This window comes from Grammomys surdaster, unplaced genomic scaffold (genome assembly GCF_004785775.1).
Source record: "Grammomys surdaster isolate TR1022 unplaced genomic scaffold, NIH_TR_1.0 310, whole genome shotgun sequence".
In the NCBI taxonomy this organism is placed as follows: Eukaryota; Metazoa; Chordata; class Mammalia; order Rodentia; family Muridae; genus Grammomys; species Grammomys surdaster.
This window is the reverse complement of record NW_021604729.1, coordinates 525365-552212: the sequence shown is the minus strand read 5'-3', so window position 1 is coordinate 552212 and position 26848 is coordinate 525365. Positions and strand designations below refer to the sequence as shown.

Sequence of the window (26848 nt, the reverse complement as noted above, 5' to 3'; positions counted from 1 at the left end):
TGGTTTGGTTTGGTTTGGTTTGGTTTGGTTTGGTTTGGTTTGGTTTGGTTTGGTTTGGTTTGGTTTGGTTTTTAAGAACCTTAGAACACCAAGATAGCTTTGTGGATGAGGTAGGCGTAGAGATGTAAAAAAATTTTAAAGTTTTTAAAATTTTGTTTATATGAATACACTAGCAGTCATTAGACACACCAAAAGAGGGCATCAGATCCCATTACAGGTGGTTGTGAACCCACCATGTGGTTGCTGGGAATTGAACTCAGGCCCTGTGGAAGAGTAGTCTTAACTGCTGAACCACCTCTCCAGCCTATAAAATTTAAAATTACATCGATTTATGTATTCTAAGACTGTGTTTGAGTGTGCTCACTACAATACTCCCTACTATGTGGATCCCGGAGGTCAGATCCAGGTTGTCAGGCGTGGCGAACAAGAAACTTTACTGCTGCCGGGCAGTGGTGGCACATGCCTTTAATCCTAGCACTTGGGAGGCAGAGGAAGGCGGATTTCTGAGTTCGAAGCCAGCCTGGTCTACAGAGTGAGATTCAGGCTACACAGAGAAACCCTGTCTCGAAAAAACCAAAAAAAAAAAAAAAAAAAAGAATGTTACTTAAAAAAAAAAAAAGAGAGATCTTGGATTTCAAATGCAGTAGAGGAAAGGGCAGGGGATGAAGGAGTGGAATTTTTTTAAGACTCCAGCAAGGAAATTTATCATGACTGCTGCTACTGTTGCTGGATATCCCCCACTTTGCTCCGTGGGGAGATTTTCTGTTTTTAATTTTTCTTCTCCCTATATTTTGTTTCAAAAGTTTGAAAGACTGGCTGAGCAGTTGGAAACACTGTGGATAAAAACTGAGGATCCTAAGACACAAAAAGTGGCTGAAATGGGAAACCAAAAGGGGGTCACTCTGCTCTCTTGCTTCTGAAAGGGTTACAGAGTTGACTGGGCAACTGGAAAGGTTGCAAGTGGAGGTGGACGCACTTGAGAACTGAGGGGCACCGCAAAAGAGAGAACAAATAGTCTCAGTCCTGGTGACTGATCCTGAAAGTGGGGGTGTCTCGCAGGAGAGAAGAGGGAAAGAAACTGTACCAGAGTGGGATGGAGCAGAGTAAAGCTGAAAAAGCAGGAGAACAATCCGATAAAACAACCTGTTTCAAAAGCAAGGGTTAATCTCAAACCAGTGGCACTGCCAGAGTTAGAGGTGGCCTTTGGTTAGAAGACACCATCAGCTTTCCTAGTAGTCATACAGCATATGCCTGCGAACGGTGTGGAACAGGATATGATGAGACAGGATGGCGTCCTACAGCAATGACAGATCTAACGCATTTTAAAGAGGCTATGATTTCATATGGGATGCACTTGCCTTATGTGAAACAAATTCTTTTTTTTTTTTTCTCGAGACAGGGTTTCTCTGTGTAGTCCTGGTTGTCCTGGAACTCACTCTGTAGACCAGGCTGGCCTCGAACTCAGAAATCCACCTGCCTCTGCCTCCCAAGTGCTGGGATTACAGGCGTGTGCCACCACCGCCCGGCTTAAACAAATTCTAAATAACTAGTTTACTCAAAATTGAATTATTCCCCGAGACTGGAAGGGATTGTTGACAGCTGTACTAGAGGCTGGTCCACATCTGCAATGGTTAACATGGTGGAGGTAAGAAGCTGTGAATATTGGACAGAGAAATAGAGCAAGGGGAATGAATATAGTAAAGAACAGCCTGGGCTATAAAGAGAAACCCTGTCTTAAAAAAAAAAAAAAAAAAAAAAAAGAGAGAGAGAGAGAGAGACAGGTTTCCTTAAATTTTGAAATTTTGGTTTCCTTAAAAACGCAGAAGTATTATAAAAATGTGCTTTTGTTTTAATCCCAGATGTAGGGATATGAGGCTGCTTCAGACTGTCCACAGCAGCTGACTATGATTTACCTCATGCTCTAGCAGAAGCATGGTTTTGCCAGCTGCAGATAGTTTCTGCGATTGTGTGACATTTGGAATTCTGCAAATTTTTTCAGAGGGTATATAAATGCTAGAGCCCTCTGATAGGTGGTTATTAGTCATTTAGGGAGGCTGTTTGTAGTTTGTTAGTAGCTATGGTCAAGGAAGAAACAAAAGGAAAGAAATTAGATTCAGTGATTTTTCTTAATTCCTCTCTCCCTTCTGTCATTGTTTCTCTCCTATCTGCTGTTAGGTGGTGAAGTGGGGGAGGGAGATAGAAGATAAGGAAAAGAAGAACTCAGAGTATCCAAGACCAGCTACACACAACTGTCTGTAGCTCCAGTTCCAGGGGATCTGATACCCTTACACAGACACATACAGGCAAAACACCAGTGCACAAAATAGATAGATAAATGTATATATGTTTTATAATCCCTAAAGGAATAAAGAGACCCCTCAAGCTTTTGTGAGTGACAATGTGGGACTGTCTGTTCATTCCTGCCACTGACATAGGGAAAAGGAACAAGGTCATCTAATCCTCTCTGTCAGCTGTTTAAGAAAGCCTGACACCTCATCCTCTACTCTCAGGCCACACTCATGATTAACAGTCTCATGAGAAACAGACATACTTTGGGGATTTGGGGGCAATGTGTCCACATATTTCCTAAGCAGCAGCAGCTCTGGCTTTAGGGGTGCCAGATGGGGAAACAAGGCCTTTCAGGGACTCACAACATCTTATGCACATACCTTTTCCTCCAGGGTGATTTTATTCATCCTAAAACCAAACATCCTTCTTAGAATTCAGGAAAATGACTCACCAAGGTATGGTACTTTGGCATATGTTCTAGTTTGCTTTCAATTATGATAAACGCCATGGCCAAAAGGAGCTTGGGGAAGAGTTTACTTCCATGCCCCAATCACAGCCCATCACTGAGGGAAGTCAGGACAGGAACTCAAAGCGGGAATGTGGAGGCAGGAATGAAAGCCAAGGCCCTGGGAAAACGATGTTTACTGGCTTGCTCTCATGGCTCACTCAGCCTGGTTTTACACACACTTGGTTTTACACAGGGTAGGCTGTTCCCTCTGACCTCTATCATAAATTAATAAAATGTCCCACAGACTTGCCTGCAGGACAATCTGATGGAGGCATTTTTCCCTCTTCCCAGATGACCCTAACTTATATCAAGTTGGCCAAAAACCTGCAACAACTAATGAGCCAGTATGGCATGCTAAACTATACACTACAGAAGCAGGCTCAGAACCAATGTCTCTTTGACATCCAGGCCCTCCTGTCTCTTGTCACCTTTACCCACCCCCAAGTGTGTGTGTGGACTTTCTCTGAAGTATTCTTATTGGCCTGAAGATAGTCACCCCCTTCACCCCCTGATACAGGAGTCCTGTTGTCATGAGTCCCTTGCCTGGAAATCCAATCAACCTGGGAAGGTTCTCTCACAGGAAAGAAGATACATTACCAATTTAACTTTCTCCCTCTCCCTTTCTCTCTCTCTCCCTATCTCCCTCTTTTTCCCTCTCTTTCTTTCCCTCTTCTCCTTCCCCACCCCCCGCTCTCATTTTATTAAGATAGGGTCTCATACAGCCTAGGCTAGCCTCAACTCATTGTGTAGCTGAGGATGACCTTAAACTCATCCTGCTTCTCTCCAGAGTGCTGAGATTACAGGTGTTTACTGCCATGCCTTCTTCAGTGCTGATGTGGAGCCTGGTACTTCATCTATACTAGGTAAGGAAGGCCTTTAGGAGCCGAGCTCTGTCCTCAGTCCACAATTACTTACACTTCTGAAGCATCCTCAGGGGACTTTTATTATCTGAGAGACTGTGTGTATGAGTGTGTACAGGAGTTGAGCCTCATGGCCTCAGCAAGTGAGGCAAGTGCTCGCCCTCTGCCTCTGAGATACATCCCCGTGCCTTCCCACTCTTTATGATTGATCCCAAGTTCATTTGTTCCTCTTTTCATCTCTTGTCACCACTCCATACCCAGAAGCATCAAGCCCTCACTCCCTACCAGGATACTATCAAATCCTCATTCACTGGCCCTTCTCTGTTACATTTTTTTGTGGGACTATGGCATGCGTGTGTGTGTGTGTGTGTAATTTGAAATGGTTTACTTCTATTTAATTATCATAATTTTATTTTATAGACTTAATTATTAGGTCTTACAAGGATAAAAAGTTTTTCTTTCCTTTATACGCTGAATCCTTTCCATTCTTAGAGGAGCTGGCCTTTGAAACTGAAAAGGCTTCAAGAGGCTCCCTTTTCCCTGATTTCTGGAAATTTCCTATTTCCATCACAGCTATAAGGTCCCTAGTATAAACACAGTTCTGATGTTGCTCATGTGATATCAATGTAATACAATATTTATGAGGCACATGGCACTAATAATTAATCACCAGGTGTCACAGTCTGCTTTTCTGTTGCTGTAACAGAGCACCAGATGTTGTGTTTTATAAAAAAGGAGAAGGAGCCAGTATATGTTTAGTAGAGGCACGGTATGGTGAGGTGGGAGGGGGTGTCTCTGCGGGCCAATGCTGAGGCATCCCTTCCCCCTGAGGTACCAGCTATACGAGGGATATAGTACAGAATAGAGTTTATTTAGGGCGTGAGAAGGGGAGTTGAGGAGGGCATAGTGTTGTGTTTTATAAAAAGAGAGGGAAGGAATATGTTTGGTGGAGGTGCGGTAACGTGTGTGGGAAGGGGGTGCCTCCGTGGGTCCATGCTGAGGCACCTTTCCCTCTGAGGGGTCAGCCACAGGACAGTATAAAATAGAATTTATTCAGGGCTTGGGGAGGGGAATTGAGAGGGTAGAGGAGTAGAGGACGGTCATAAGCACCTGAAGAGAGAGGAGCAGGAGAATGGGGAGAGAGGAGGAGCAGGAGGGAGAGGACAGAGCTAGAGCAAGAAGGCAAGAGAGAGAGGAGAGCCCCTTTCATAGTGAGCCAGGCACACCTGGCTGTTGCCAGGTAACTGTGGGGTGGAGCCTAGACAAAATGCAAACGAGTAGAGACAGAAGGGGGGGCGAGAGAGAAAGAGAGAGAGAGAGAGAGAGAGAGAGAGAGAGAGAGAGAGAGAGAGAGAAGAGAAAGGAAAGGTGGGGAGGGAGGATCAAAGGATAAGAGAGTGAGGAGGGGCAAGCAGCCCCTTTTATAATGAGTCAGGCATACCTGGCTATTGCCAGGTAATTGTGGGGCAGAGCCTAGAAGGAATGCAAACACCAGAGGCTATTAATAAAACAGTGGAGGTTTATTTAGCTCCTGTATTCAGAGGTGAGGAAGTCCAGGAACGGCTCCAGCACCTGAAGAGTGCTACAACATTTAACACAACAGAGAATCACATGGTAATTCAAAGCAATGTGCCAGACAGGAAAGCGTGCATGTATGTGGATATGCGTGCGTGCATTTGTGTGTGTGTGTGTGTGTGTGTGTACATATTGGAGGTCAGAGGTCAACTTTCTAGAGTTAGTTTTCCCAGCCCCTTTTATGTGGGAGCCGGATTGAACTTGGTCATTAAGCTTGACAACAGATACATTTCCCTGCTGAACCATCTGACTAGCCATTTTTTTTTCTTTTTTTGGTGCTAGAGATCAAGCCCAGCCCAGCGTCTTGGACTAACTAGACAGGCACTCTGCCACTGAGCGATGCCCCCATCTCTACAGAACAAGTTTTATTTTTATTTATTTATTTACTTATTGGTTTTTCGAGACAGGGTTTCTCTATATAGCCCTGGCTGGCCTGGAACTCACTCTGTAGACCAGGCTGGCCTCGAACTCAGAAATCCGCCTGCCTCTGCCTTCCAAGTGCTGGGATTAAAGGCGTGCACCACCACTGCCTGGCCAGAACAAGTTTTATAACAAAACCACTCCTTTAATACTAATGTTAATTTCGTTATCTATGCAGTCCGTAAGAACCCTCACCACCCAGTCACTTCCTAAAGGTCTGCTCTCTCAACACTGTGGAGAGGGCCAAGTTCCAAACACGCCAGGTCTCATTTCTTTTATTCCAGTGTTGTGTGAATTTTCCTGGGGAAACAGCCAAAGAAACAACTCCACTCAAGCCTAGCTTGATGAAGTAGTGAGTTTATAGGCGCCCCTTACAGGCCCATGGGTGACTCAAAGTCAATTGCATGACTAAAAAGCCCACTCCAGCATTAGGGAGAATTTACAAAAGCTGTTTCCCTGGGGCTCCCTGATCAACTTGCAGACAGTTCCACTAAGAGTCCTTTCTCTCCTCAAATGATTTACTGGTTTTATGACAGTGAGGAGAGGCTTTGAAAATCTTGTAACATTCTGAATTTACTGAGCCTGATAACTGTCACTAGTTCCTTGAGTCTTAAAGCCCTCTCTCCTCCTTCCTGGTTCCTTCTTGAGGGAATGTTTCAATTCAGAAGACATAGATACACAGTACTATTCTATTACAAACTCCATAGTATGTATGTTCCAGAGGAAATTTCTGGAAGTATGGTTATCAGCTCAAAACTCAATCAAATGCTGCTTTGTTGCCAGACCAATCTAGTTTAATCACCTTGTGTTCAGGGGCCCCACCTAGACTCATTTATTTCCTACCATACATCTAAATACTTGAGATGCCTGGCCTGTCAGGCATCCTGCCATTCAATAAACAATAGTGACAATGTCCCTGCTAAGTGCCAGGCACTGGGGTCACACTCCCAGACTCTTGAGAACTAGCAGAGAGTAGTACAATCTATCGAGGAGGGCTCAGATACCAAAGAGGACATTCTAAAAAAAAAAAAAAATTAATTAAAACAATAATAGTTACTCAAAATGGGTTGGATAATTAAACAAAAACAACACAAAACAAAAAGCCCACTAGAGGTCAAGAAAGGATCAACAGAGGAGACAATATTTAAAATTAGGCTTAGGTTTGTTTGCTCTGGAGGATCTGGCTGGGGCATGGAGAAGGGGAGGAATTGATGAAAAGTGTCCAACGTAAACATTGTGAGCCTCCAACCGCAGGTCTGCTGGGGCCACAGAAGGGCCAAATGTGGCTGAGAGGAAGGTGAGGTGAGACTGGGGAGGAGGTTAGCTTGTCAGATATCTGTGGTCTCAGGACTGACACATGTCCCTAATTTAGGTCTCAGCAAAAATGTTGCCACCCTTTGGGCTGGTGAGATAGCTCACTGAAGAGAGGAACTTTCTGTCAAGTCTAACAACCTGACTTCGATCCCAAGACCAACATGGTAGGAGTGAACTGATTCTCTCAAGTTCTCCTTTGCCTTCTATACATGTACTGTGACACATGCATACACAAGCACACTGAAATAAATTTTAAGTGCTAAAAATAAGCATCATCTCCCCCAGAGGGCATACCTTTTTCATACTCTGCCTAAAGTAGTCGCCCCTCCAATCCCCAGTACCATCTTCTCAACCTGCTCTAATTTATATTGTATTTAGAGCACCTACCCATCTGGAATTTTCTTTTTTTTTTTTTTCAGGAACTGGTATTTATTATCAAAGTCATATTCGATGTCAACAAGATACCACAACTACAAAAAAATTGCGCACATTGCAATCTCAATGCAAACAGTCAAATGGAACCCCAATCATTAAAAAATTAATTCAAATTACCCCAAAAAGCAACTGAATTTTTTAAACATCTTTATACATCCAGCCAACAAATTAAAATGGTTAACAAGAAAAAATACAAATTCAGAGGTCTGGTACTGATGTTTAAAAAAGGCAACTGCTTAAGCATTTCTATCAATTCGAACATCAATCTTTCGGCCACTCAGCTTCATGCCATTCATCATCCGGCAGGCTCTCTCAGCCACCTCTGGAGACTCAAACTTAACCACACCGCACCCCTTGGACTTTCCGTTCTCCATCTTGATGTCGGCGTACAGCACGTGGCCACATTCATTGAATTTGTCCTTTAGCATCTTCCATGTAAAATCAAATGGGAGATTTCTCACAAATATCTGGCAGGCCTTTCTGGCTACTCCAGGTGCATGGCCTCCAGCTCCACCAAAGGAACCTGCGAAGCTTCCTCCAAAGTTGCCCCGCTCCATCTCAATGGCTCGGTCAAAGCTAGCACCGCCAGCGCCACCCATGGCCAGGCCCATTCGCTCAATACCAGCGCCCAATGCTGGGCCCATGGCAGGGCCCATACGTTCCAGGCTGTTGGCGCCCATTCACTCCAGGCCCATGCGCTCGAGACTGTTGGCTCCCATGCGCTCAAGGCCCATGCGCTCCAGGTTGTTGGCGCCCATGCGCTCCAGGCCGGTGGCCATACGATCCATCACAGGACCCATGCGCTCCAGGCCGGCCCCCATGCCTGTGGGCACCATTCGATCCATGCTTAGGCCCATGCGCTCAATGGCAGGACCCATGCGCTCTACACCAGAGCCCATGCGCTCAATGGTTTGGCCCACAGGGTCAATGGGTGCGGCCATGCGCTCCAGGCTGAAGCCCATGCCGGCACCCATGCGCTCCACACCAGAACCAATACGCTCCATGGTCTGGCCCATGCGCTCAATACTGGAGGCCACGTGGTCAAGGCCTAGTGGGCTCATGCGCTCGATGCCGGAGCCCATGCGCTCAACTGAGCCCATGCGGTCCATGACCAGGCCCATACGCTCAATCTCAGAGCCCACTCGATCCATGCCATGGCCTAAGCTTGCGCCCATGCGCTCCATGCCAGCACCCCTAATGCGGTCAATGCCAGGGCCCATCCTCTCGATCCCTGGGACACTGCCTCCAGCTCCACCTCCTCCTTGCTTTGCAATGATCTCTCCCCTCTTCAGTGCATTACTTAGGATTTCTTTGACTGCAGGAGACACGTGAACATCTGCCTCCATTTTCCCTTCTCTCTCGTTCCTCTGGAATTCTCTTATTGTTTATGTGCCCATCATTCCATAGACTGTAATCTATGTCACTGGTTTTTTCTCCATCTCATTTCTGCCTCTTAAGCCAATTAGATCACAATAAAGATTTATTTTGGCTATATTTTGTGTGATTGTAGAATTGGGCAGAACTTCATTCCATGAGCCAGAATGCATTTTGATGGCTTGGAAAGAAACGATTTCCTAGACAGGAAGCAGAATAAAACAAACAAAAAGTACTGAGTATGTTTTCCTTGAGAGGTTGGGAGACAAAGAGGGAAGCACAGAGAGCTAACTGGTTAATAGATCAGATTTCTCCAGCTTACTTTTCAGAAGGACAGCGGCAAGCAGACCATAGTTATCATGCTTTCTGTGATTGGCATGGCTAGGAAATGTGACCATTGCTTCTTTCTGTCCTGATTTCTTATAAGGTCAGAAAGCTAGTTTTAATTTGGTAACATAGAACTCCAATATGACTGATACTATTTTAGTTTTAATTTATCTACTTACTTTTTTGAGACAAGTTCTCAATGTGCCATTAGGCCTAGCCTATTTATTTATTTTAGTGTGTGTGTGTGTGTGTGTGTGTGTGTGTAGGTTGGAAGATAATATGCAGAAGTCAATTCTCTCCTTCTGCTATGTGGGTCTTAGGGACTGAACTCAAGTATCAGGCTCATCAGCAGGTTTGGTCTTTAGTAGAGGAAACAAAAGAAGTTGGTAGGAGGCAGAGAACAATTAGTATAACAAAATATCTGATACTTTAAAGAAAAAAGGGTTCTCTTGGCTCAAAGTTCTAGAAGCACAAGGTTCAAAAAGAATGACACAGGCAATGTCTAGGGCTTCTTCCTTGCTGGTGTCACATTACTATGGAAGTCGTTCATTTGTGCCTATTCACTCTTTCTCTATAAGAACACTACCAGGATTCTTGTAATGTCTTATTCTAATTCCAAAGATCGCACCTCTAGATGCCACAGGTTTTGTTTTGTTTTGTTTTGTTGTGTTGTGTTTTTCGAGACAGGGTTTCTCTGTGTAGCAGCCCTGGCTGGCCTGGAACTCACTCTGTAGACCAGGCTGGCCTCGAACTCAGAAATCCGCCTGCCTCTGCCTCCCAAGTGCTGGGATTACAGGCGTGCGCAACACCGCCCGGCTAAATGCCACAGTTAAGCCAGATAGTGGTGACACACTATCTTTGATTTCAGCACTCAAAGCAGAGACAGGAAGATCTTTGAGTTTTAGGCCAGGTCTACAGACTGCGTTCCAGGATAGCCAGGGACACACATACACACACACACACACACACACACACACACACACCCCTGTCTCGAAAAACAAAAACAAAACCACAGAAAAACACCATAGTCATGTTAACTTTCCACTCTGTTCACAGCCCTGACTGCCTTGGATTAGACCTCACTATATAGTCCAGGCTGGACTTGAACTCTGAGATCCGCCTGCCTCTGCAACCCAGTGCCTGTGCTTAAAGACTTGTGCGAACACACGCATCAACTTTCCATTCTTTTAAATATTCACATAAGACGCTGGGAATTAAATTCCCTCGAGTTTAGAAAATAGACTATATTTAAACAGTAGCAGACAACAAAGCCAGTGACTTGCCCGAATTCCCAGAGAATTCTAGGCAGTGTTAGTTTCTTTATTCATTTGTGCTTTATTTACGGGGTCACATTGTTTCTCAAAAGGCAGCCAAGGAACACAGGTCTCAGAATCATGCCTACAGACTCTAAGGCAGACCCTAGGAATTTGCATTTTTACAAGCTCCTGAGAAATCTGTCCCGCACACAACGTTTCAAAGACTAGTGTTCCCTGGGTGACAGCAGCTCCGCCTCAAAACAGCCTCTGGCCAGATTCCAAGGTTTAAGGTCTCCGCAGCCTCATGGGAACTGTAGTTTCTGCTCTCCTTCCTGCCTCAGGCCTCTTGGAGGGCTCGCCGGAAGGAGCCGAGCCAATGCGGAAACAGCCGAGTGTTTCGAGGCGGGCCTTTTCCTGCTCAGTTGCATGCTGGGAAAGGACAGTTTCCGTTAGCTGCAGAAGGCTGAGGCGCGCCACCGGCCACCTCCCCACGTGAAGCAGTTGTGCGAGCATCGCCACGCCGGGCAGCTGTCTACCCGCGTCCGAGCGCTCCGGAAGCGGCGGGGGACCGGAAGTGGCCCGCGGAGGCTGCAGAGCTAGTCCGGGAACCCGCTGTGAGGCGACTGGCAGCAGCGCTACGACGGCGCCATGTCCCTGATCTGCTCGAGTGAGTGCTGGCTGCGGCGGGAGGCGGGAGCGTGTGCGGCGGCTGTGACTCGGGCCCCGGAGCCCCCGGCCCTGCGTGCAGGGTGCATTTGCGCAGTGCTACGCAGTTCACGTACCTGGGAAGAATGACTGTCTCAAGGGTCTTTTGAAACCATCGGCGTTTTACAGAGCTGAGACAGGCCTGAGCAGAAGTGGGGGGAGGAGCTGGTGCAGTGAAAAACAGCTCTTGGTGTCAAAAACCCGAGGACGTGTCCAGGATTCGCCTCCGATTGTGATCCGGGCTCTAGCGGGTTTGGGCCTCAGTTTCCCCATCTGCAAAATTGAAAGCATTGCAGTGGATATTGCTTGGGAAACCTCGCTTAGGAATCGGAGTTTCCGATTTGCAGAGATCACGCAGTGACTTCGAGACAGGGCTGAAAGCCAGGTGTCTGGCTTCTAGCCTCGCGCAGTATGACTAATGAAAACAGCGAATGTTTAGAAAACCTGTATTGATTTACGATGCATTTCCAAACGGTGATCTCATTTTATCCTTACAAGAATTGTCTGAAGGGAAATAAAGATCCGTGAGTTACAGAGGGTGTCAGAAGTCTTGAAGAATGGGTTTATCCAGGGATGTGCAACAAAACTAAGCGATGGAGCTCGGTTCTTTGAGCTTGGATCCATGGTTTTCCCATGCAGTATACTGTCTTGTCTTTGGGTGTTATATTACGGCATTGCGGGTGTTCTCCCATCTTGTTTACCACAGTACTAGTTTCCTCACCCTCTCTATTTCCCTCTCAGAATGTTGCCATTAGTTCAGAGAGGGCAAGGAAGGAGGGAAATAACAAACAGAAAAGAAAATCTCATACTGAAGAAATTGCAGGTTGCAAAGTATTTACAAACGATTTGTTTTCTTTTCATCTTTGAGACAACACTCTTACAAGCCCAGGGCTATCCTTCCTCTGGTAGGAGAGGGAAAGCTCCCAGAAAGCTTCAGTCGTTGAGTAGTGAGATAAACCAACAGAATAGAACAGGAAAGCCATATACAAAATTTGGATTTTAAGTATGGAGCAAATCCATACTTAATCACATATGCATGGGAGTCCTGCAAAAATAGGTGACTCTAAGGGAAGCCACAGGGAAGAATAGGAGCTTGAAGCCTTGGAATGGTGACTCACAACTTATGGGAAGGTGAATAGAATTATGTGGTGAATAAGAACTGTTTTGTGCTGGGCTATGGTGGCACACGCCTTTAATCCCAGCACTTGGGAGGCAGAGGCAGGCGGATTTCTGAGTTCGAGGACAGCCAGGGCTACACAGAGAAACCCTGTCACGAAAAAACAAAAAAAAAAAAAAAGAAGAAAAGAAAAAGAAAAAAAAAAGAACTGTTTTGTGATGTGATAAGTCACTATCTTAGAGCAGCCTTCAGAAGAGTGAATGTGGAGGTAGCTTCCACTTGTCTGCTATGAACCAGTTGTCCCTGTTTAGGGGAGGTAGAGAAACAAGAGAGTCTGAGAAGGTCAGAGAGATCTTGGTTCTGACCCTGCTTTGGGGGCCTTCATTTTTTTTTTTTTTTTTTTTTTTTTTTGGTAGTTCAGCATGCCTAGGGCTCCATACTTTGGGATATTCTTTTCTGAGCCCCAGTACTTTTGCACTCATTTACTCTGTTCTGATGTTTATCAAGTGTCTGCTTAGTGTCGGCATTGTCCTGGAGGTCAGTGACAGCTGTAACGCACATCTTCAAGGGTACGCAGACTATTCTGTCAAGCGCTTAGAATAGAATCTTGCTTGGCACGAAGTAGCAGAGCTGTGGAAAGTGTTTGTTTCCTTATTTGTTTGTTTTTAATTTATCAGCGCTTGTCACATTACTTTGTAATTTCTCCTGTTGATCTGTCTAGGGCTCCAGATGGATGTCAGAGGTTTGAGTTGTGCTCTGTTTACTTCTCTGTCACATGCCTAGTTGTTTGGGTCCAAAAATGAGATGGGCAGGACTTACTAACCACTCTATACTGTACTGGCACATAGGATCTGGGCAGTTATTATTTATTGACTTTTATTATCAGCAGACCAGAGCCTCTAGCTAAGTAGTTGGCAAGCATTGTAGGACCAAGTACAGGCAGGATTGCTGCCACAGACCTTGTTTCCCAATAGCTGACTATGAGGATAGGGTCTTGGGGCTGACACAATGAAGAATCTCCTCTAGCTCAAACCCCCTTTTATCCTGTGCTCACTACCTGTCTTTCTCTATAGTCTCCAATGAAGTGCCAGAGCACCCATGCGTGTCCCCTGTCTCTAATCATGTGTATGAGCGGCGACTCATTGAGAAGTACATTGCAGAGAATGGCACAGATCCTATCAACAACCAGCCTCTCTCAGAGGAGCAGCTCATCGACATCAAAGGTGCCTGCCCAAGAGCCTCAGTCCAAGGCCATCTCAGCTGAGCCTTCAAGAGTGGGAGGTGGAGCCAATCTGGTGGAGAAGATGGTGGCTGTGAGTGGGGAGGGGGAGAATTCCCTGGGTTCTAGTTCTTCATTCCTGCTTTGCTGCGTCTCTTGGCAGTTGCTCACCCAATCCGGCCCAAGCCTCCCTCTGCCACCAGCATCCCAGCCATTCTGAAAGCTTTGCAGGATGAGTGGGTGAGTCCTGTGAAAAGAATGTACCTCTGGGCTAGAACTGAGGATTGAGAAGATGGGGCCTCCCTCCTTTTTTTTTTTTTTTTTTTTAATTTAATTTTATGTGTATGGGTCTTTTGCTTACATGTATGACTGTGTATTACTTATGAGCCTGGTGCTTGGGAGGCAGGGAAAGGGTTTATGATACCTTGGAACTGTAGTTATAAACAGTTATGAACCACCATGTGGGTTTTGGGAATTGAACCTGGGTCCTCTGGAAGAACAGCAAGTGCTCTTAATTCCTGGGCTCTCTTAACTCCCTGCCCTCTTATTGTCTTGAGATAGGACTTTGCTTTGTGGCCTAGACTGGTCTGAAACTTGTGATCCTTTTGCCTCAGCCTTCTGGTGCTAGGATTATAAGTGCCAACCACCATGCCTGACTCTTGGGGGTGATGAACACAGGGTTAATGTAATCCATGTACCACTGAGCAGCCCCTCATTTTGTGCCAGCCTTATTTCATTTGTGAGGAACAGGATGGCAATACAAGAGGCGCCTGGTTGTTGGAACTCTTTTTTTTTTTTTTTTGGTTTTTCGAGACAGGGTTTCTCTGCATAGTCCTGGCTGTCCTGGAACTCACTCTGTAGACCAGGCTGGCCTCGAACTCAGAAATCCGCCTGTCTCTGCCTCCCAAGTGCTGGGATTAAAGGCGTGCGCCACCACCGCCCGGCTGGTTGTTGGAACTCTTGAAGACCTAGATCCTAAAGTTTTCTCCACGGTCAGCCTTTGTGACTTTGGACACATTGCTCAGTCTCTGAGGCTTGACTTCCTGACTACAGGACACTCATTATCACTGTCTATCTGGATTCTGTAAGACGGAGAATACAATTGACATATTTGCCTTGTGACACCAGAGACTCTTTCATTACTAGGCTCTACATTTGCTGAGGGTAACCAATAAATAACCACAGCAGTGTAATTATTTCTTTTCAGAGAGATGAGGACATTAATACCTGTAATCTGCTAGTAAATAGCAAAGGTGGGGGTAGGAAAGAGCTACCCCCCCACTCTGTGTGTGTCCAGGGTGTGGTGTGGGGTAGGAGCCTGAATGCCGTACAGGGCATTTAGGGTCACTCAGATGTTGGCTTGGGTCTCTGATTAGCTCAGGTTGGTTTCAGTGTAGAATAGGAGGTGGTGTCCTCTTCTCTAGGGTTGGCCGAATTCTCCGGCTCTCCCCCAGTCCTCACAGTGGCCTACCCTCTCCCAGGATGCAGTCATGCTGCACAGCTTCACTCTTCGCCAGCAGCTGCAGACAACCCGCCAGGAGCTGTCCCATGCTCTGTACCAGCATGATGCTGCCTGCCGAGTCATTGCCCGGCTCACCAAGGAAGTCACTGCTGCTCGAGAAGGTCTCTTGTATTCCCTGCTGCTCCCCACCTTCTGCTGGCCCTGCTTTGTAATGTTCATTTCTAACATCATCTTTTCTCTCAGCTCTGGCTACTCTGAAACCACAGGCTGGTCTTATTGTACCTCAGGCTGTGCCAAGCTCACAGCCCAGTGTTGTGGTAAGTGTTCCCTTCCAGGCCCCAGTAGCCGTCCTTTACACAGATGTTTTTGGTATCATGAAGCCCTCCCACTCTCCCTTTCTTTTCTACAGGGTGCAGGAGAGCCCATGGATTTGGGTGAGCTGGTGGGAATGACCCCTGAGATTATCCAGAAGGTGAGTCATGGGCTCCTCTGATTGGGACTGCAGTCCCTCCCTTAGTTACTGTAGGCATTGGGAACCTGTAAGAATCTCTCACAATAGGCAGTATGGGGAGCCTGCACTGCCAGCGGAGAGCTTTCTGATGAGGCTTACTTTAGTCTGGCTTTCTGTGTCTCATTTCGTTGACTTCTGACTAGAATGAGGTGTGTGTACTTCACAGGCTTGTTGTGGGAAAGATTTAATTACTGATAAAGGCAGTTTCTAGCTCTTTCAGATATTATGATCTTTCTTGATATTAAGCCATTTTGTTACAGATTTTGAAGATTTTGCCTTAGAATAAGAGTTATCTTAAGATGAGAAGTCTGAAGTATCAAGTCGGACAGCTGAGAAAAGGCAGAGCAGGCTTCTAGACTGTAGCTCAGGGTTCTGTTGAATGTAGTCTTCATTTGTGGGTCCAACAGACTGTGAGCAGCTCATCTGAGCTCTCATGTTTGTAGCCTAGATCTGGTCTCAGAGCACTAAAACCTAGTTCCTGTCCCTACCTGCTCTGGCAAGGGAGTTCAGTTTTCTCAGCTGTACCATAAGGTCATAGATACCTCACCTTATAAGATGAGAGTGGAAATGTGTCAGCTTTTATCCCTTAATTTGGCAGATAGCATATTTTTGATGATGCTTATGATACCAGATGCGACTAGCACCCAGTGTGCTTTGTTCTTGCAGAATTATTTTTCTCACAATATTATTTATGTTCTCCACAGCTTCAAGACAAGGCCACTGTGCTAACCACAGAGCGTAAGAAGGTGCGTTGTTGCCTGCTGTGAACACTTGCCTTCTTGGAGAAAGTGCTGGTTGAAGCCTGCTTTCATTGCTGCTCTTTGGGGTATTTTTGTTTTCTCAGAGAGGAAAGACTGTCCCTGAGGAGCTGGTGAAACCTGAAGAGCTTAGCAAGTATCGGCAGGTGGCCTCCCATGTGGTAAGTGACTGAAGGTGGCCCAGCCTGAGGAGTCATGGGAAATGCTACTTAGGTCCCTGGCACAGTGTCTGGCCTTGGCTGCTCTTCTGTCCTGCCATGCAGTGGGGGAATTGGTGTATCCAGGCAGCCAGCCAAGCTGGATGGATAAGGGATAGAATTCATTCTTGTTTCCTGGCTGGGGAGGACTATGAGGGATGTGGGGAAGGGGAGTGGAGGAGCTGTTTGTCTTGGATTTGGCTGTGACTGGGTTTCATGTGGCTCTGTCTACAAAGGGGCTACACAGTGCTAGCATTCCTGGGATTCTCGCTCTGGACCTGTGTCCCTCAGACACCAACAAGATTCTCACTGGTGAGTCTGGTCCTGGCCTGATAGCCAAGATGAGGGATGGCAGGACCCAGGGACAGTACAAGCCCTTGGTCCTCTGCAGAAATACTTTCTGTAGCCCAGGGTACTTAAAGGCCTGGCTCATTTTTGTCTTCTTTGGATCTTCTCCAGGTGGGGCAGATAAAAATGTTGTTGTCTTTGATAAGAGTACTGAGCAAATCCTGGCCACTCTCAAAGGCCATACCAAGAAGGTCACCAGTGTGGTGTTTCATCCTTCTCAGGTAAGGCACTCTTGCAGTTACCTAGGTCCAGTTCCAGTGGTTTTGAGTCTCAGAGCTAATGGCCCAATCCCTAGTGTTTTGAAGAAGCAGGCATTGATAGTCTCCATGATGACTCCCAAAACAGTGGCTCTCAAACCAAGGGAGAAAGTAAATGCCACCACAAATAAACACCCTAGAGTGTTTCTAGATAAACTACAGATGGCAGCACGGCTCCAGGTAGTTCTGACTGCCAGGTGTCTGTTCCCAGGTCAAAATTTAACGCTGACTGTTGAAAGTGGTGTGAGTTCAAATAGATGAGAGCTCTTGGCTTAGAGGATAAAGGTAGCTTATTAGACGGAATTACTGGCTTCATAAGATTTGAGCTAAGGATACAGTGTCTTGGTATGCTGCTACCTCAGGTACTGGAGCGCTGCCTCCCAGTTAGTCTTTCTCTTCAGACATTATGTTTTAGTCAGTGTTCTGTTGCTGTAAAGAAACACCATGACCATGGCAACTTTTATAAGAGAAACCATTAATTGGGTGCTTGCTTACAGTTTCAGAGGGTCAGCCCATTATCGTGGCAGGGAGCATGGTGGCAAGCATGACACTGGAACAGTAGCTGAGAGCTACATCCTGATCTGAAAGGAGACAGATAGACAGATACATGTGCACACACACAGACAAACACAGGTGACATACTTCCTCTGATAGGGAGGAACATGGCCCGTGACCCTGCATCTGGCTCAGTGCTGCTTTGATCTGGGCCATCGAGTACAGTCATCTTTAGCTGCGGGTGGCACATGACTGGTCCCTCGGTTGCACTAGCCATATCACCCAGCCTGAAAATGGGCCCAAAATAGCTCTCTGATGCGGTTGTCCTATAAGTAGTGAAGATCTGCCAGGCACTGGTGGTGCACGCCTTTAATCCCAGCACTTGGGAGGCAGAGACAGGCGGATTTCTGAGTTCAAGGCCAGCCTGGTCTACAGAGTGAGTTCCAGGACAGCCAGGGCTACACAGAGAAACCCTGCCTCGAAAAAAAAAAAAAAAAAACAACACCAAAAAAAAGTTGTGAAGCTCTCACTTAGCCTAGTGCTGACTGTTTCAGCAGCACTGTTTTCCTTGGCTTCCTTAGGCTTTGTTGCTTAGATAGATGGTTATAGGCAGGACTGGGCTAGGACTTGCTGGCAGTTGTGGCTGTCCTCATTGTTCTAGAAAGAGTGTTACAATGCATCTCACCTCTTGGACTCTGATTCTTGCTCTCTTTCCTTTCAGGAACTGGTGTTTTCTGCGTCCCCTGATGCTACTATCAGGATTTGGTCGGTCCCAAACACTTCTTGTGTACAGGTTGTTCGGGCCCATGAGAGTGCGGTGACAGGCCTCAGTCTCCATGCTACTGGAGACTATCTGCTGAGCTCCTCTGATGATCAGGTGCAGTCACAGCCAGGGGCCCTGAGGAGGCTGCTTCCTCATCCTGGGAAGAGGGGCCATCTTTCTGGGGGCACTCAGGTTCCCAGAGTTCTGGAAATGTTTCTTCTCTGTGAGAACTAACTCTGCTAGCGGGTACTGAAGCAGGGTCTGTCTTGAAGGCCACCAGACCCACTTTTCCATTGACTTTTCTGTCTCATTTCCAGTACTGGGCCTTCTCTGACATCCAGACAGGGCGAGTGCTTACCAAGGTGACAGATGAGACTTCCGGCTGCTGTAAGTGACTGTAGAGGCACTGAGCTCTTTTGTTTGCAGTTTGTCAGTACGGTTCATTTAGTCATTGGGTTGTGTGTTCTGGAGACAGTGTTTACTGGCACCAGTATAGTGTCACACCTGTATTGGCACAGTGAGGAATGAAGAGCTCTCACTCGCCCACCCTTCCTGCAGCCTGCTAACTACAGATCCCTCTCCCTTTTCCTCAGCTCTTACCTGTGCACAGTTCCACCCTGATGGGCTCATCTTTGGAACAGGAACCATGGACTCCCAGATCAAGATCTGGGACTTGAAGGTAGGACATGCAGTCCTCATCTGGGGCCAAGAGGGAGAAGGAACTAATGAGCCGTGATGGCAGGCCCTGGGGTGTCTCAGGGCTTGGGAGAGGAGAGCTAGCCTCTGTTGGTGTGGCGTGAGTGGGATCAAGGAACTGTGGGTGTGTAGGACATCTCAGAATAGGTGTTTGATAAGCCTTGGTTTTTTTTTTTCCTGACTTACCCAAGAAATGTTATTTTATTGCCTTACCCCCACCCCCCACCCCCACCCCCACCCCCACCCCCACACACACTTGTAGGAGCGTACCAACGTGGCCAACTTCCCTGGCCACTCTGGCCCCATTACCAGCATCGCCTTCTCTGAGAATGGGTACTACCTGGCCACGGCAGCTGATGACTCCTCAGTCAAGCTCTGGGACTTACGCAAGTTGAAGAACTTCAAGACATTGCAGCTGGACAACAACTTTGAGGTGCGCTCCTCCCCAGTCTTAAGTTGTTTCTTCTCCTTACTCAGTGATAGTTTCTGAGTTCATGTAAGCTGCTTCCGTTTGTTCCCAGTTGTTTTGTGTCTTCTAGTCATTTGTGTAATTGCCTCTCTTTGGGGTTTGGCAGGTGAAGTCACTAATCTTTGACCAGAGCGGTACCTACCTGGCGCTTGGGGGTTCAGATGTCCAGATCTACATCTGCAAACAGTGGACAGAGATTCTTCACTTTACAGGTAGAGGCTGCCTGTGGCTTCCCAGGGCCTTATGTGTCTATTCTGGAGAGAAGTGAGGATAAAGCTCTGGGTTTGGCTTGGATAGGCCTGTCCATTCCCTCTCTTTTTGCTGTCCTGGGAATAGAGCACATCCAAGGTTTCTGTCACTGAGCCCTCCCACACCCCACCCATCAGCTTTTATGGTGGGGGCAGTAGAGCATGTGAGTTTGTTTGGCTGTGAATACTGTAATTAGCTGGCCTTTCCTAAGTTGTGTGTTGAGAGGATCTCTCTGGTGTGCCAGGAAAATTGGGGTAAATAAAAACACTTAGTGGGGATTATGAGGGTTTACATGAAAATGCATAGGTTAGAAGTGTCTTATGGTAGGCCGGGCGGTAGTGGTGCATGCCTTTAATCCCAGCACTTGGGAAGCAGAGGCAGGCGGATTTCTGAGTTCGAGGCCAGCCTGGTCTACAGAGTGAGTTCCAGGACAGCCAGAACTACACAGAGAAACCCTGTCTCGAAAAAAAAAAAAGTGTTTTATGATATATTTGATATTGGGTCTTGATTTGAGTAATGAATAAGAACCAATCTGGGGAATAATGAAATTTTTATTTATTTATTTAAGCTTTGAGTCAGGGTTTCTCTGTATAACAAGCACTGGCAATTCTGAACTCACTCTAGACCAGGCTCGCCTCAAATTCACAGAGATCTGCTGCCTCTGTCTCCTGAGTGCTGGGGTTAAAGGTGTGCACCACCATGCCTGGCCTTTTTTTTTTTTATTTTTTTTAACTCTTTATTGGGGGGGTCCATCTTGGGTGATCATGAAACTTACAAATCAAGTTGGGAAGAGCAGATGGAAAGTAGTTTAGTGCATTTGTTTTGCTTTGTATGGAGATGGAATTCAGGGCCTTTCCCATGGTAGTAGGTGTTCAGGCCCCAACACCAGTACTTACTTAAGGGCAACTAGAATTAATAAAGAAAAGTATGAGGCTGACACAGTGCTGGGCAAAAGCGTTTCCCACCTTGGAGTCACTCTGTGGCCCTGGGTTGCTTTAGCTTCATCGTTAGGGTGGATCGTGTTGCATGTGGTAGCTCACATTTGTAATCCCAACACTTAGTGGCTGAAGCTAGAGGATTACCTTGAGTTTGGGCACTGGGAACACAAGAGGGCTTTTCTCTCGGGAGCTAGGGAGCTTCAGGTGGTATCCTACATCTGGAAGGAACTTGCCCATGTCCTCCAGCTATCTGAGTCCTGTGAAGAGGATAGCTCAGCTTTATCCATTCTGGATCTAGCCCTATGCTGTGCCCTGGCCTTTGACACCTGTGAGCTACAACAGGCTAATAGACTGACTGTTCCAGGTCCAAGCAGTGAGCTAAAGCTAAACATATACCAAGATTTTTAGCCAGAATGAAGTACTCTTGTCCCAAAAGCTCAGGTGAGAGCGAGATTAGTATTCTGATGTTCATTCACCCCACCAACAAAGAGTGCTGCTTCCTGCCAGGTGCTGAGAGCTTGCTAAGGTAAGTAGTGTGCAGAATCCTGCCGTTGGGGGAGTTGTCATACAGTGCAGTCTGACATTTACCATCTGGGGTTGTGCCAGGAACTTACTATTCAAAACAAAATCATTGTTGAGCCCTGAAGAAGGAATAGCCTTCTCACACTTCCCTTTCTTCTCTCCTCAGAGCATAGTGGCCTGACCACTGGAGTGGCCTTTGGACACCACGCCAAGTTCATTGCTTCAACTGGCATGGACAGGAGCCTCAAATTCTACAGTCTGTAGGCCCTATGCCTTCTCACAGTTCTGGGCCTCATCTCAGTAGTGGGTTAGAGTTAGAGGGTGGGGGTGGGGGTGGGACTTTAGAAGGAAAGGGGGGTCTGGTGGGGGGGGTACATTCACATCATTTCATTCTGGTCTGGATGATGGTCTGAGCCAGGGCACATGGAACACTGCTATCCATGCAGCCTTGGGGCCCCAGGGGATGGACATGGAGGACCTGTCACCCTGTAGAATGCTCAGTCGGAGTCCAGAACCTCCCCCAGTGGTGGCAGCTGTTCCATGCCTGCTCTGTCTTAGCTCTTCTGAGACAGGGAGGCGAGCCAAGGGAACTGTGAAGGGGAGGGGCAGGAGGGCTCTTGCAGGTTTTTGTAAGCAGTGATCTAGTTTCATTAAAAAAAAAAAAGCCACACAGTAAACAGTCAGTGTGTGTCTGTCTGCCAGAAACCCTGATTTGAGAAGGTCATGGGAGAGGGAGCACAGTGTGGGACACAAACTACCAGGAAGCCTCCCCTGAAGAGAAGTAAAGGAAAAGCCTAAAAGCCATCTGTCAGAAGACTCCATGCTCCTGAAGGCCTTGACCTTGTTTCCAGTGCCTCTGTCACTTGTGCTGTGGCTCCCTGGCTTTGCTTCTCTTACAAGCCTGGAAGGTAGCGAGGAGCTATAAGATTAGCCTTACCCTACTGGTGGGTTGCTGTGAGTGTATTGCTAGGGATAATACTTCAGTGGGAGATGGTATACATTGATTCCCAGCTGGCTTGACCAAAGAGATTTTCTTGACTGGCAGCTAGAAGTAGAGCTGTTCCCAAGGCAGACAGCTAGAGCACAGTAAATACAAAACATTGGATGATAAAACAGGAGGGGATTAATGTGGACTCCTGTGGCTGCTCGACATTGGGAAGCTACCTGGTACTAGAGGAGAGGAGGAGAGTTGTAGGGAGAAGGAAAGAAGGTTCTAAGGTTGAGATAAGTGAGGTGTGGGCAGGAGGAGGTACGTGTAGCTGTCTAAGGGTAAGTTACCATTAGCTTTGCCCAGGGAGTCCATAGTGCTCTAGTAGGCCACCCCAATGGAATGTTGGCATTGGGAGCCTGCTTTGAGGCTAGGAGTGTGGTGAGATGAAGGAGGAGGTGGGGGGAGGGTGGCGATTGGTGAGTCCACAAGCTCTTGGGAAGGAAGACCTGAGAAGTGAGGTATCACCTAGAGGGTTGTGGGAAAGTTAGGGAGCCCTGACAATGCAATAGAACAACTGGGTATGTTCTGTCAGGTAGTCCTGTGGGCAAGGAGATTCAGATTTACCATATCTGCCAGGATGGAAAATCTATATAGTAGAGAAACCATCTGCTGTGACTGCTATGCAGCCCACTGTTCCCTAGAAGTGTATCTAGCAAACTGTTACAGGGGCTGGGGACATAGCTCAGTTGGTAAAGTGCTTTCTAGGCCAGCATGAGCTGAATTAAATTCCCAGCACCTAATGTAAAAAAGCCAGGTATGATGAGCACTTTATCCAGTGCTGGGGAGGCAGAGACACAAGGATCCCAGGAGTTCACACACAGGCTGGACTACCCTAAATGTAGGCTCTAGACTAAAACCCTATTTCAAAAGAACTTCCTGAGAATGACACCCAAAGTAATCCTCTGCCCATGCATGTGTACGTATGTATACACCCCCTATGAATACACAGACTTAGATGCTATCTTATCACTTAGATGACTAAGTGATAGCATTCACTGTGATGGAACTTGCTCTAGTTGTTGTGAAGCAGCAGTGAGCATGCCAGGGTTAGTGAGCATTCTGGGCCATGACGCTCTGGTTTGACCTTGAATTCTGGAGCTGTAAGGCAGGCAATGCTGGAGTACTTTCTCACAAGGTCCTGAAGCTGTGGCTTCTTGGGGGACTGCTCTAGCTTAAATAGAACTCAAGCATTTCTATTTCTTTTCTTTTTTTCTTTTGAGTCAGGGTTTCTCTGTATAGCCCTTGCTGTCCTAGAACTCACTCTGCCTCCTGAGTGCTGGGGTTAAAGGCATGTGCCACCACTGCCCACTGGAAGTGTGATTTTTTTTTAAATTGTGTCTTATAGTTCTTCAGTAACTAAGTAAGTGTGAAATAAGTTTCAACAACTAAGTAAGAGATGGGCGGGTAACAGTGTCTGTAGGTGGTAGTGGAGTGCCAGTGAAGAGAGGGAGGGGGAGGGCTGAGGGCATGGCCTAGGGACATCCTGGGCCAAAGCTGGCCAGTGCAGAGCCATTGAGTGGTTTCTGTTGGATGTTAATGTGCGTTTTTATGATCCACCTAAAAAGATAGTGAAAGACAAGCTTTGGGAACCCTTCCTGGGCACAGCACTATGGTCATCCTGAAATAGTATGAAGTGTGTGGTATGTGCACAGATAGGGCAGCCCTGGCATACACCAGAGATGTAAACAAATAGCCACCCCTCCTATAGAATAGTTTGTATAGTACCTCGCAGAACAATGAGATCACATGCAATTAAGGCAGAATTATATACAGTTGGTCAGGAAGTACAGGAACAAATGTCTGAAAGTCCAGTGACTTCCAGGGTCCAGTGACTCTCCACCCACTCCTTGTATGAGAGAACATTCCCAGTCAACAGGCCTAGTCTTGGGGGTGGGGTTCCTTGCTAGTGCTTGCAGCTACTCTGATGGAAGATGACACTATAAAAGCAAGCTTTTACTTGGGGCTTGATGGATCCTAAAGGGCTCCATCTTCCTGGACTCATTTGTGGGCCACACCAATCCTAGTAGTTAGGGTCTAGGAGCAGGCCTGGTGCCCAAAGAGAATGTATTTGCTATGAAGTGGATCAGGGCATTCTACACCCCATGAACATTTGAGCCTCTGGATGTTCAAAAACATGTCTCTTTGCTGTTGAACTGACAGTCTACACTGTGCTTGAACTTAGAGCACCAACTAAGGTCACCTAGGTGCAGGGATATTAGTATTAGTTCCCAGCTAACCTAGTACCTTGGCTGAGCTCCTGCAAAGCATGCCTCTAACCAGCAGGCGGTGCTAGTTCCTTTCTGTAGGTGTCAGAAGCCTCTTGTCCTTGAATTGGGATTTTAAAGCATAGTTTCGGAAACAGCTGACACAGCAATGGACAGCTAATGACCTCCTCCGTGGGTCTTGGAATGTAGGGTCATGGTTAGTATGGACTCTGGCATCAAGCCTCAGTTTGACTCCTTACTCTACCTGTTTACAATGAATCTCGTGCCTGTAGAGTTGATGGTGCCTACCCTGGCAGGGCTAAGAGAGCTAAGTGAGTTATTGCAAGGAGTGAGCACAGGGTGGTCCTCAGTAGCTAGTGACTGTTTCCCTGTTTTGGGATGCCTGTCAGTAACAGTTACAGTGGCTCTCAGTTCTCCACACCCATAGTGTTAAGGTTTGAACTAACTTCTCCATCTTCAAGCCTGAGATTAAAGCTCATCAATCCAGCTGGATGTAGTGGTGTACACTTTTAATCCCAGCACTCAGAGGTAGGCAGATCTGAGTTCAAGGCCAGCCTGGTCTACAAAATTAGTTCTAGGATAACCAAAAGCAAGCTCATCAATCCATCCAGGGAGGCAAGATGAAAGAGACTCCAGCCAGGACTGAAACTTGAAGGATTCCTCTGTCCCTCAACCCCATACTAAGAATTTGGATGGCACAGATTGCAAATAGAGTCTGTAGTTGTCATTAAGGCAGAGTTCTTCCGAGTCCACCAGCACCAAGACAGGCAAGCTTCCTCATTGCCTACCTTGGTGCTCTGGTCTATCTCCCTTGCCCTAACTCTGTGGAGGAGCCTCTGCAGTCTCTTACCTCAGAGGCTACATCTAGACTTGCCTTTGGCAGGCTCCCTGTTATCTGGGTGGAATGTCAACATTGTCAGGATTCTGAAGAAACCCCCACCCCCACCCCCAGAGTTCCCAAATTAGAAACTTTTTACTTCCCAGAGGCTTTTTTTATTTTTATCCCATTTGTGTGACTTTTTCTTTTTTTCCCCTTCACATTAGTTCAACAGTGACTTAAGTGCATATAAAAATAAAACTTGGAATTTTTGTTATTTACTTTTAAAGACTGTTCTGGTATTGCCCATTATTGGAACAGAAAAGGCCTTTTGCATTAAATGTTCCCGCAGGAATGCCTGGGTAGAAGCCACATATCTTAAGTTGTAGCAGTGAACCCTGCAGTACTCCTTTTTATATCATTTGTCTTATATATGTGTGGTATGTGCCCTTTCATCTTGGCACATGTGGAAGTCAGAACATAGCTTGCAGGTTTGGTTCTCTCCCATCACGTGGGTCCCAGAGACCAAACTCGGGTCAGCTGTCTTGGCAGCAAATTCCTTTACCCTATGAGCCAGTGAGCTGAGGTCAGCCCTCACTTCCTTTAAGGAGCCACATGGAGCCGGGTGGTGGTGGTGCATGCCTTTAATCCCAGCACTTGGGAGGCAGAGGATTTCTGAGTTCGAGGCCGGCCTGGTCTACAGAGTGAGTTCCAGGACAGCCAGGGCTACACAGAGAAACCCTGTCTTGAAAAACCAAAAAAAAAAAAAAAAAAGGAGCCACATGGAAATAAATTAGTTTTTAGTGCCTTGTTGGAGAAGAGTGGAGCGGCAGGGAACCCTTGGGTCTCTTGGAGCTGTGGCTGAAAGGCAGGAAGAGGAAATCTGATGGACTACAAACAGCCCTGCTCTCCCTCAGGATGGATGGGCTGGCTTCCTTCCAATCATCTCAGAATTACCTTGTCATAGGCCCAGGCTAAGAGGTAGAAATGAGAGGAAGGCAGAAGGGGAGCTGTTTTCTTCTAAGCTCAACTCATGTGGGATTTTGGTATCTAGGAATGTGTCTTCAGCCATTATGTGTGTGGAAAAGCTAGTTTTGCCGAGAGCTTTGTTGTTGGTGTTTACTATATGTGTTTTTGTCCACAGAACCCTTTGATACGGAGGTATTGACAGAACCTGTATACCACTTAAATCATTACAAAATTCCCTATCAAAAATCATGTGTGCCGGGCAGTGGTGGCGTACGCCTTTAATCCCAGCACTTGGGAAGCAGAGGCAGGCAGATTTCTGAGTTCGAGAGTTCGAGGCTAGTCTGGTCTACAGAGTGAGTTCCAGGACAGCCAGGGCTACACAGAGAAACCCTGTCTTGAAAAACCAAACCAAAAAAAAAAAAAGAAAGAAAGAAAGAAAGAAAGAGAAATGGAGATAGACCACAGCAGGTTATAAGATGCAAGCAGCTTTGAAGATGCAAAGCTTCTAACAACAGATCACTTTAAGACAGTAGTGGTACTCAGATGGGCAAAGATCTAGAACAATCTGGAGGGACAGCGAGGGCAGTTCTCAGTCCATGGTCATAAGGGATGTGGCTGCTGTCCGAGCCAGGAGTTCTATCTAAGAATTTCTTTTTTTTTTTTTTTTTCTCTGTGGAGCCCTGGCTGTCCTGGAACTCATTCTGTAGACCAGGCTGGCCTCAAACTCAGAAATCCACCTGCCTCTGCCTCCCAAGTGCTGGGATTAAAGGCGTGCGCCACCG

At 46.7% G+C, this 26848-nt stretch overlaps 1 protein-coding gene and 1 pseudogene across 2 annotated transcripts; one reads left to right on the top strand and one right to left on the bottom strand.

The window, feature by feature from the left end:
• Positions 1–7531: 7531 nt before the first annotated feature.
• On the bottom strand, positions 7532–8747 carry LOC114629466 (annotated as a pseudogene).
• A 2054-nt stretch (positions 8748–10801) lies between these two features.
• On the top strand, positions 10802–21747 carry Prpf19 (pre-mRNA processing factor 19). Of its 2 annotated transcripts, none has more exons than XM_028777481.1 (16): positions 10802–11025; positions 13254–13403; positions 13563–13639; positions 14881–15022; positions 15105–15178; positions 15271–15333; positions 16077–16118; positions 16217–16291; positions 16564–16639; positions 16787–16896; positions 18149–18304; positions 18508–18577; positions 18784–18869; positions 19149–19319; positions 19462–19567; positions 21231–21747. In XM_028777481.1, the coding sequence occupies exons 1-16, from the start codon at positions 11007–11009 to the stop codon at positions 21326–21328; spliced, it is 1515 nt and encodes a 504-aa protein (XP_028633314.1). In that variant the 5' UTR covers positions 10802–11006; the 3' UTR covers positions 21329–21747. The 2 variants fall into 2 exon arrangements, with proteins under 2 accessions (XP_028633314.1, XP_028633313.1); XM_028777480.1 differs by having other exon boundaries at positions 10881–11025; positions 14824–15022; positions 21231–21383.
• The last annotated feature ends 5101 nt before the right edge of the window (positions 21748–26848 follow it).

Excerpts from the sequence above, each read along its gene's own strand:
- Prpf19 (XM_028777480.1), top strand. Across the intron at positions 16,640-16,786 it reads CACCAACAAGATTCTCACTG|GTGGGGCAGATAAAAATGTT; the intron begins GTGAGTCTGGTC and ends GATCTTCTCCAG. Across the intron at positions 18,578-18,783 it reads AGATGAGACTTCCGGCTGCT|CTCTTACCTGTGCACAGTTC; the intron begins GTAAGTGACTGT and ends CCTTTTCCTCAG.